The sequence below is a fragment of the Sceloporus occidentalis genome, unplaced genomic scaffold (assembly GCF_023333645.1).
Source record: "Sceloporus occidentalis isolate IW3139 unplaced genomic scaffold, rSceOcc1.0.p SCAF_357, whole genome shotgun sequence".
NCBI classification, from domain to species: Eukaryota; Metazoa; Chordata; class Lepidosauria; order Squamata; family Phrynosomatidae; genus Sceloporus; species Sceloporus occidentalis.
Window position 1 is genome coordinate 234,477 of NW_028317337.1, and position 8,898 is coordinate 243,374.

Sequence of the window (8,898 nt, forward strand, 5' to 3'; positions counted from 1 at the left end):
ATAATGGCCCCCAGGTACGGCACGGGAAACGGGGCACCTCATATATATCGCCTGTAGACGCCGTAGCGCTGTGACGATACGATGGACAATAAGAGACAGCGGGACGCGAGCCGAGCCTAGGAGCTTACAATCACTAATCAACACTTTTATATAAACTGAAGCTTTATTTAAAACACTTGTTAGCAGCGACGATCCGTGCACCCGGGAAGCCGATCCCTCTCAGAACCCCATGCGGGACTTCCCGCCCGATTTCTGGGACCTGGACGGGGTCTGAGAAAGAGACTTTGTGACGGGGGCCGACGCCGGCCCCGAGGGGAAGGACGCCGACACTGACCGCGAGGGGAAAGATGGAGACCCGGGGGCCGTGGAGTCTCCCAGGAAGGAGAGGAAATCCCGCACTGTCCTTGTCCTCTCCTTGGGGATTCCTCGGGAGCGCAGGGACTGCGAGGAGAACAGGGAGTCGGCCTCTGGGGTGCGGCTCCTGCTCGCACTACCCCGGTCTCCGTCTGAGATTGCGGGCTCCCTGGTCTGGGCCGGTTGGGTTCTCCCGGCAGAGGCTTCCGGTTCAGAGAGGGAGAGACCGTCGGGCCAGAGAGCGCCGGCATCCACATCGCGGACTTCCGACGTGACGCTCAGCGAGGACATGAAGCTCCCGGACAGCGTGCTCCGCGCCCTCCGCTGCTTCTGCCTCCGGCGACGCTCCCGCAGAGCCTCCACTTTACTCTTCTTATTGAGGCCAAGGTTATCGTCCCACCACAGTCCCAGCCGGCCCCCCCAGGCAGCCGTCAGCCGCTCACTCAGGGGGTCTCTCCAGTTCTGGGTAGATACGGGCTCCAGCGAGGCGGATAGTTCCGGAGGCCGTATCTGCACCGGTTTGCCCCGCTTCATACCCTCCCACAGCCTCGCTCGCACCTCACCCGGAGCCTCCGCGGGCCGCATGGCCTCCAGCGCCCGCAACAGCTTTTTTATGCGAAACTTGGGCCGCCGGACCCCCTGCTGCCGGGCCCCGGGGTCTCTGAACAGGGCATTGAGCCAGCGGCTGTAACGGGGTAAGAAGGACCTGGTGCCCTCGATGGGGTCGGACTGAAAGTCTAGTACGGCCGTCTCTTCGTGGTTAGTGAGGACATCGCGAGGTGGTTCTGCGCAGGCACTAGCTGTGCTTGGAGCTTGCTCTGGGGCAGTCGCATTAGGTTGAGGGGTATCTCGGCAGGAATAATTGCCCCCTGCAGCCCCCCGGCCCCTGTACCCTATCCTCTGATAAAACACATCTCCGAGGTCTGTGAGCTGGAAAAGCACGATGGACTCCGGGCCCCTGCTGCTGGGTGCCGCAGCCAGACCTGAAACGGAGGAGGTCTGGGGTCACAATTCGAACAAACAAGAACCCCCCCCCCCACAACGGGGTAAATGCAGATTACCTGCCAGGGGAGAAGTCAGCCTCTCCGCCACGACATGCTGGTGATGCGGGAGAAGCGGGGGTAAATGCTGGAGGCTCTTGGCGACCCGGGGCAGTTCCAGAGCCGGGAAGAGAAGCTGGCAGGGGGATGTGCCTGCACCTGGAAGCAGAACAGGGGGGGCAAATCAGCATAAATGACAAGATTACCCCTCAAAGCACAGGCCAAGCCGGCAGAGAGTAACCCCCGGGGGCAACAATCCTGGGGTCCCACACACCCCTCTCTCTGTACCTATGGGGCAGTTCCTATACTTCCTGCTGTAGCACAGTTCTGTTGCATCTCCCCTATCCCTATGGAGCAGTACATGTGCGCCCTTCCCCCATCCTACTATCGCCATGGCCCCTTCCAATAGGCATGCTCCATCCTAGTCCCCCCCTCGCCATGCCCAGTACTCCCTCCCAGTACCCCTTTCCCATATCCGGTCGACACCCTCCCTCCCAGCAGCCCCCTCGCCATGGCAAGTCCCTGTGCTCGCTCCCCAGTAGCCCCCCCTCGCAATGGCCAGTCCCTGCGCTTGCTCCCCGCGCACACTCCCCAGTAGCCCCCTCGCTCCCCAGTACCTCTATACTGCAGGATGCAGCTCTCCTGACTGCACGCGCTGCCCAGTAAGATCTTGTCGGATCTGTCAGCTCCGCCTCCTGATACGAAGTCAGCGAACATCGGTGGCGACTCCATCATGTGATCCCATTTCACCAGCGGAACCCGAGGGACGCGCTCGTCCATGACGTACACGGAGAACTGCGGAGAGAGCAGAGGGGATACGGAGAGAGCAAAGTGAAGAGACGGCACAACCGACCAACTGCCCCCCCATGCAGCGGCCTCCACCATCGCCCCAACCTCCCACGCAGACGCCGCCCCCCCCACCACCGCCATAATGTATTTACTCCACTACATGGAAGGACATGCCCAGTCCTCCCCACTCATCACCCCCCCCCCCCCGCAGAGTTTACACAGTGCGGGCACCTGGGTCGTGATGAGAAAGTGCGCAGGGTCGGTCTCCCTCGCACAGCGGGGCAGAATCACTCGCTCTCCTCTCTGACATGAAGACTCCTTTCCAATTCGAAACAGATCCAGTCCTTGGCCATCAGGGACCTGCGAAGAGCACAGGCTGTGATCTTGGAACTGGCTCCCAGCAGAGATGGTAAAAACCAACAGGCACGTTCGGCCTGCGCGCCAAACAGTTATTAAAGGGGACAGTCAGGCTACGCATGTGCATCTGGAGCTCCCCGGCCACTGGCACTGGCCGGCACCGTAGGGTATACGGGTGGTACTCAGGTGACCCGATCCATACCATTGGCCAGGAAGCCTGTGATGCAATCAGTAGGAGGGGCTTAAACAACCACCGCTTTTCATAAGAGATGAACAGCAAATTCCTACTACCTGCAGCCGGGGGCAGTTCTGCCTAGTCAGTATGGGGCAGCTTCCCCGCGAGTCCAGCATTGTAATGGGGTAAGTTTACTTAGGGGTTAGCGGGGTACTTACCCTGGTGTCGACAGCCTGCACACCTGTCCTGTCCGCGTAGGTCAGCACCCGCGGGTGGCACGTGAAGTCGCTCCATCTCCACTTCGAGTCGTCCCGGAAAAAGAGGTTGTCGGGGTGCTGCCGTACCCGCTGGAGGCTGAGGGCAAATGAGTAATTTACTGGGGCAAAAACCAATACTTTATACAGAACAGGGGCAAAGCAACAGGTCGGGAGGGGGGATAAAGGATAAGGCTGGCACGGGGTGGGAGGGTAGACAGAAAAAAGAGGCAATAAAATACAGAATTACCCGCTCTCCAGGCTCCACAGGTACAGCGCCCCGCTCTCGGTGCATGCGCACAGCTCTCCCGGCAGATGCGGACTGGAGGGGATTGATACGGTATCATTAAAACATCACTCCCAGTATAGTGACTGTAAAGGGGCAACAGAAACGGGGCATGCCGAACAACCCCATAGGGGCACAAGAGGTAGATGGGCTTGGGGGTAACATGGCACAGTGCGGCTGAGGTACATGAAGAGAGAAGTGGAGCTCCTACCTGACGTTGATACAGGTGCTGGGAGTCTGAGTGCGAACGACCCGCAGGGCCACGGGGGGATTCTGGGACGAGAAGCTCCAAGCGGCCAAATAATAAGAGGATCGGACTCCAGCGAGGACTACAGAGAAATGGAGAGAGGTTAAGGGGAGAGCAGAGGAAGCGAGGGGCGGGGAGAGGTTAAAGAGAGAGCGTGGAGGAAGCGAGGGGCAGGGAGAGGTTAAAGAGAGAGCAGAGGAAGCGAGGGGCAGGGAGAGGTTACAGAGATTGGAGGAAGCGAGGGGTGGGGAGAGATTACAGGGAGCGGAGGAAGCGAGGGGCGGGCAGAGGTCACGGAGAGCAGAGGAAGCGAGGGGCGGGGAGAGGTTAAAGAGAGAGCGTGGAGGAAGCGAGGGGCAGGGAGAGGTTAAAGAGAGAGAGGAGGAAGCGAGGGGTGGGGAGAGGTCACAGAGAGCGGAGGAAGCGAGGGGTGGGGAGAGGTCACAGAGAGCGGAGGAAGTGAGGGGCGGGGAGAGGTCACAGAGAGCAGAGGAAGCGAGGGGCGGGGAGAGGTCACAGAGAGCGGAGGAAGCGAGGGGCGGGCAGAGGTCACAGAGAGCGGAGGAAGCGAGGGGCGGGCAGAGGTCACAGAGAGCGGAGGAAGCGAGGGGCGGGCAGAGGTCACAGAGAGCGGAGGAAGCGAGGGGCGGGCAGAGGTCACAGAGAGCGGAGGAAGCGAGGGGCGGGGAGAGGTCACAGAGAGCGGAGGAAGCGAGGGGCGGGGAGAGGTCACAGAGAGCTGAGGAAGCGAGGGGCGGGGAGAGGTCACAGAGAGCTGAGGAAGCGAGGGGCGGGGAGAGGTCACAGAGAGCAGAGGAAGCGAGGGGCGGGGAGAGGTCACAGAAAGCGGAGGAAGCAAGGGGCGGGGAGAGGTCACAGAGAGCGGAGGAAGCGAGGGGCGGGGAGAGGTCACAGAGAGCGGAGGAAGCGAGGGGCGGGGAGAGGTCACAGAGAGCGGAGGAAGCGAGGGGCGGGGAGAGGTCACAGAGAGCGGAGGAAGCGAGGGGCGGGGAGAGGTCACAGAGAGCGGAGGAAGCGAGGGGCGGGGAGAGGTCACAGAGAGCGGAGGAAGCGAGGGGCGGGGAGAGGTCACAGAGAGCGGAGGAAGCGAGGGGCGGGGAGAGGTCACAGAGAGCGGAGGAAGCGAGGGGCGGGGAGAGGTCACAGAGAGCGGAGGAAGCGAGGGGCGGGGAGAGGTCACAGAGAGCGGAGGAAGCGAGGGGCGGGGAGAGGTCACAGAGAGCGGAGGAAGCGAGGGGCGGGGAGAGGTCACAGAGAGCGGAGGAAGCGAGGGGCGGGGAGAGGTTACAGAGAGTGGAGGAAGCGAGGGGCGGGCAGAGGTTACAGAGAGTGGAGGAAGCGAGGGGTGGGGAGAGGTTACAGAGAGCGGAGGAAGCGAGGGGCTTTATACAGGTTTATTTCCATCACACTCAGTGACCCCCTCTATGGTCCCCCCACACACTTACCCTCTTCGGAGAGGCCGGGGCCCCCGGTGGTCACTTGAAGTACCCGGGCACCCAGATCATATACTGACGGATCTCCCTGAATCCTCGGATCATCGTCCTGCCCCAGTGCCACCTGCTGAAAATCTGCAGGGTGCTAAGGAACCGTCGGAAGAGGGGCTCGTCCTACCACTGCGCGGGGCATTGATTGCAAACCAGGAGCCTATCCTACCCCCCAAAGGGGCCACAAGGAAATGCCCCGGATATGGGAGCCTCCGTCACAACCCACCCCATAAACTGTAAAGAAATCTCCACACACAATGACCCATAGGGGCCACGGGGGGCCATCCTCACAGGGGCCACACGTACTTTTTAGGGCATTTCACAGCCATTGTTACTGGTCACTCCCTCTCGGCCCCAATCCTGCCCTAGAGAATCAACATGCGCAAGCTCATCAGGATACGGAGTTGGTCCATGGCTGCCCCACGGGGGTAGATCAGGCAGCCATGCTGGCCGTCCGAGTACAGATTCCAGGACAGAGCCCCACCGGTGGCAGCCTCCGGAAACCTGAGCCGGTGCCAGTCGTCAGGCATAGCCTCGTGCAGCAGCTGCGCCAACATGGCTTGGGGCAAATCCTGGATCCACTCACCGGTCAGGAACGTGAAGGAGCGCAGGAGAGACGAGACCGCGGAGGGGCAACTACAGGAAGAGAGAGAGAGATGTCAGGTGGCGAGATGGGAAGACAGGGCAGGGAATGCGAAGGGGTAAGAAGATCAAACCATGAGACAGGCTAAAAGACAAACGGAGGAAGAGGTTAATGAGATGGAACAGAAAATGAGTGAGATCAACAGCAAGTGGGGCAAGTGATATGAGGGGGTCACTCACTCTTGATTTGGGAGATGTCTCAGGGACTGAAGCATCGTAGTCATCCTCTTAATGCCCTCCCCGTGCTTTCCCTAAAACAAAAATCGCAAAGTGACCGCCCCTCTCTGATGTCTGCCCAGCGACAGTCTCTCTCCCTGCTGTCTCTCCCGTCTGCCCAGTGACCGCCACTCTCAGGTGTCTCCCCCCCCGTCGGCCCAGTGACCGCCCCTCTCAGGTGTCTCCCCGTCTGCCCAGTGACCGCCCCTCTCAGGTGTCTCCCCCCCCCGTCTGCCCAGTGACCGCCCCCCCCCGTCTGCCCAGTGACCGCCCCTCTCAGGAGTCTCCCCGTCTGCCCAGTGACCGCCCCTCTCAGGTGTCTCCCCGCCTGCCCAGTGACCGCCCCTCTCAGGTGTCTCCCCGTCTGCCCAGTGACCACCCCTCTCAGGTGTCTCCCCGTCTACCCAGTGACCACCCCTCTCAGGTGTCCCCCCCCCCGTCTGCCCAGTGACCGCCCCTCTCAGGTGTCTCCCCGTCTGCCCAGTGACCGCTCCTCTCAGGTGTCTCCCCATCTGCCCAGTGACCGCCCCTCTCAGGTGTCTCCCCGTCTGCCCAGTGACCGCCCCTCTCAGGTGTCTCCCCCCCCGTCTGCCCAGTGACCGCCCCCCCCCATCTGCCCAGTGACCGCCTCTCTCAGGTGTCTCCCCGTCTGCCCAGTGACCGCCTCTCTCAGGTGTCTCCCCGTCTGCCCAGTGACCGCCTCTCTCAGGTGTCTCCCCCGTCTGCCCAGTGACCGCCCCTCTCAGGTGGTCTCACCTTCAAATACCTGTCTCCCAGGTAAAAATGCGGCTCCAGCAGGCGGCCCATGGTGTGGAACGCGACATGTTTGTGATCCCACGCAAAATGAGACAACTGGTATAGAGACAGACAGATTAATGACAATACATGCGTGTACATCGAGACAGCATGCGAGCCCTCACTGACGCCATCATTCTTACGGCCCCTTCCCCAGTATCGGCGACACACGGGGGCAGCGAGATTATGAGATTACGAGATACGTATCATGAAACGAGTCGCCGAGGGGCAGGTGGCGGGGTTCCTGCCACAGGGGGAAGGGCGGCCGAAACTCAATTATCGGTGAGGCCTGAGGGCTCCTGACCTGTTTGCTGAAATCCAGGTTTATTTTGTCTTTCTGGGCCAGCAGCGGGTGCAAGAAATCCGACTCCGTCACCCGAGGAAATCCACAGCCTGCAGGAGACAGAGAGGTGACAGCGAGGGGCCCCAGAGACGGCGAGGGGCCCAGACAGCGAGGGGCCCCAGAGACGGCGAGGGGTCGCTGGGAATAAAAAGACCCCGTATTCTGGAAAACCTGACGGCTGCACCCGCCACACGCGGGCCGATGAACGGCATCTTTATACTCCTCTTACCTGCATTAGGTGGGACGAGGGGGGTGGGCACAGGCTCGGTGGGGGTCCACAATTCTGCAGATCTCTCATATAAAGGCACAAAGGAGCCGGCCTGGGGGAGAAGACTGGATGTAAGAGAACATAATATACAAAGCCCCCCCCCCCATAGTGCCTGCCCCTCTCCTGCAGGGTCCCCCACCACCCACAGTGCCTGCTGGTCTCCTGCACGGTCCCCCACCACCCACAGTGCCTGCTGGTTTCCTGCACGGTCCCCCACCACCCACAGTGCCTGCTGGTCTCCTGCACGGTCCCCCACCACCCACAGTGCCTGCTGGTCTCCTGCACGGTCCCCCACCACCCACAGTGCCTGCCCGTCTCCTGCAGGGTTCCCCCCACACATTGCGCCCCCTGTTCAGCACACACTTGCCTCGCATATTTCCTAAATCCTCACCTGGGGAGGGGTAATATCGCCCAGCCGCACCCTGCCATGCTCCCCCCATCCTGAAGCTGAAGGGCCACACTGTACTTCTGGCTCGCAGGGGCCCTCGTCATAAAAACTGGGAAACAGAGAACAAGGAAACTCCATCTGGAAAAGAGTAAGAAACGCACATAGAGGGAGACGGGACGGGGGAGAGAGAGAATAGAGGGAGACGGGACGGAGGAGAGAGAGAGAATAGAGGGAGACGGGACGGGGGAGAGAGAGAATAGAGGGAGACGGGACGGGGGAGAGAGAGAATAGAGGGAGACGGGACGGGGAGAGAGAGAATAGAGGGAGACGGGACGGAGGAGAGAGACAGAATAGAGGGAGACGGGACGGGGGAGAGAGAGAATAGAGGGAAACGGGACGGGGGAGAGAGAGCGCGAGAGAATAGAGGAAGACGGGACTGGGGAAGAGAGAGATAATAGAGGGAGACGGGATGGGGGAGAGAGCGTGAGAGAATAGAGGGAGACGGGACGGAGGAGAGAGAGAGAATAGAGGGAGACGGGACGGGGGAGAGAGAGAGAATAGAGGGAGACGGGACGGGGGAGAGAGAGAGAATAGAGGGAGACGGGACGGGGGAGAGAGAGAATAGAGGGAGACGGGACAGGGGAGAGAGAGAGAGAATAGAGGGAGACGGGATGGGGGAGAGAGAGAGGGAGACGGGACGGGGGAGAGAGAGAGAGTAGAGGGAGACGGGACGGGGGAGAGAGAGTAGAGGGAGACGGGACGGGGGAGAGAGAGAGAGTAGAGGGAGACGGGACGGGGGAGAGAGAGAGAGTAGAGGGAGACGGGACGGGGGAGAGAGAGAGAGTAGAGGGAGACGGGACGGGGGAGAGAGAGAGAGTAGAGGGAGACGGGACGGGGGAGAGAGAGAGAGAATAGAGGGAGACGGGACGGGGGAGAGAGAGAATAGAGGGAGACGGGACGGGGGAGAGAGAGAGAATAGAGGGAGACGGGACGGGGGAAAGAGAGAATAGAAGGAGAGGGAGACGGGACGGGGGAGAGAGAGTGAGAATAGAGGGAGACGGGACGGGGGAGAGAGAGTGAGAATAGAGGGAGACGGGACGGGGGAGAGAGAGAGAATAGAGGGAGACGGGACAGGGGAGAGAGAGAGAGAATAGAGGGAGACGGGACGGGGGGAGAGAATAGAGGTGGAGGGGGACAGGGCGGGGGAGAGAATAGAGGGGGACGGGGTGGAGGAGAGAA

General features: G+C 61.1%; 1 protein-coding gene across 1 annotated transcript; it reads right to left on the reverse strand.

Annotated features, from left to right (window-relative positions):
- Positions 1–219: 219 nt before the first annotated feature.
- LOC149273979 (TATA box-binding protein-associated factor RNA polymerase I subunit C-like) lies at positions 220–7,611 on the reverse strand. Its single transcript, XM_089505954.1, has 13 exons — positions 7,418–7,611; positions 7,233–7,323; positions 6,965–7,141; positions 6,632–6,717; positions 5,408–5,643; positions 4,969–5,091; positions 3,467–3,584; positions 3,220–3,291; positions 2,934–3,069; positions 2,415–2,543; positions 2,012–2,189; positions 1,416–1,553; positions 220–1,337 (listed from the first exon to the last, which is right to left on the reverse strand). The coding sequence occupies exons 1-13, from the start codon at positions 7,609–7,611 to the stop codon at positions 220–222; spliced, it is 2,796 nt and encodes a 931-aa protein (XP_089362080.1).
- Positions 7,612–8,898: the final 1,287 nt, after the last annotated feature.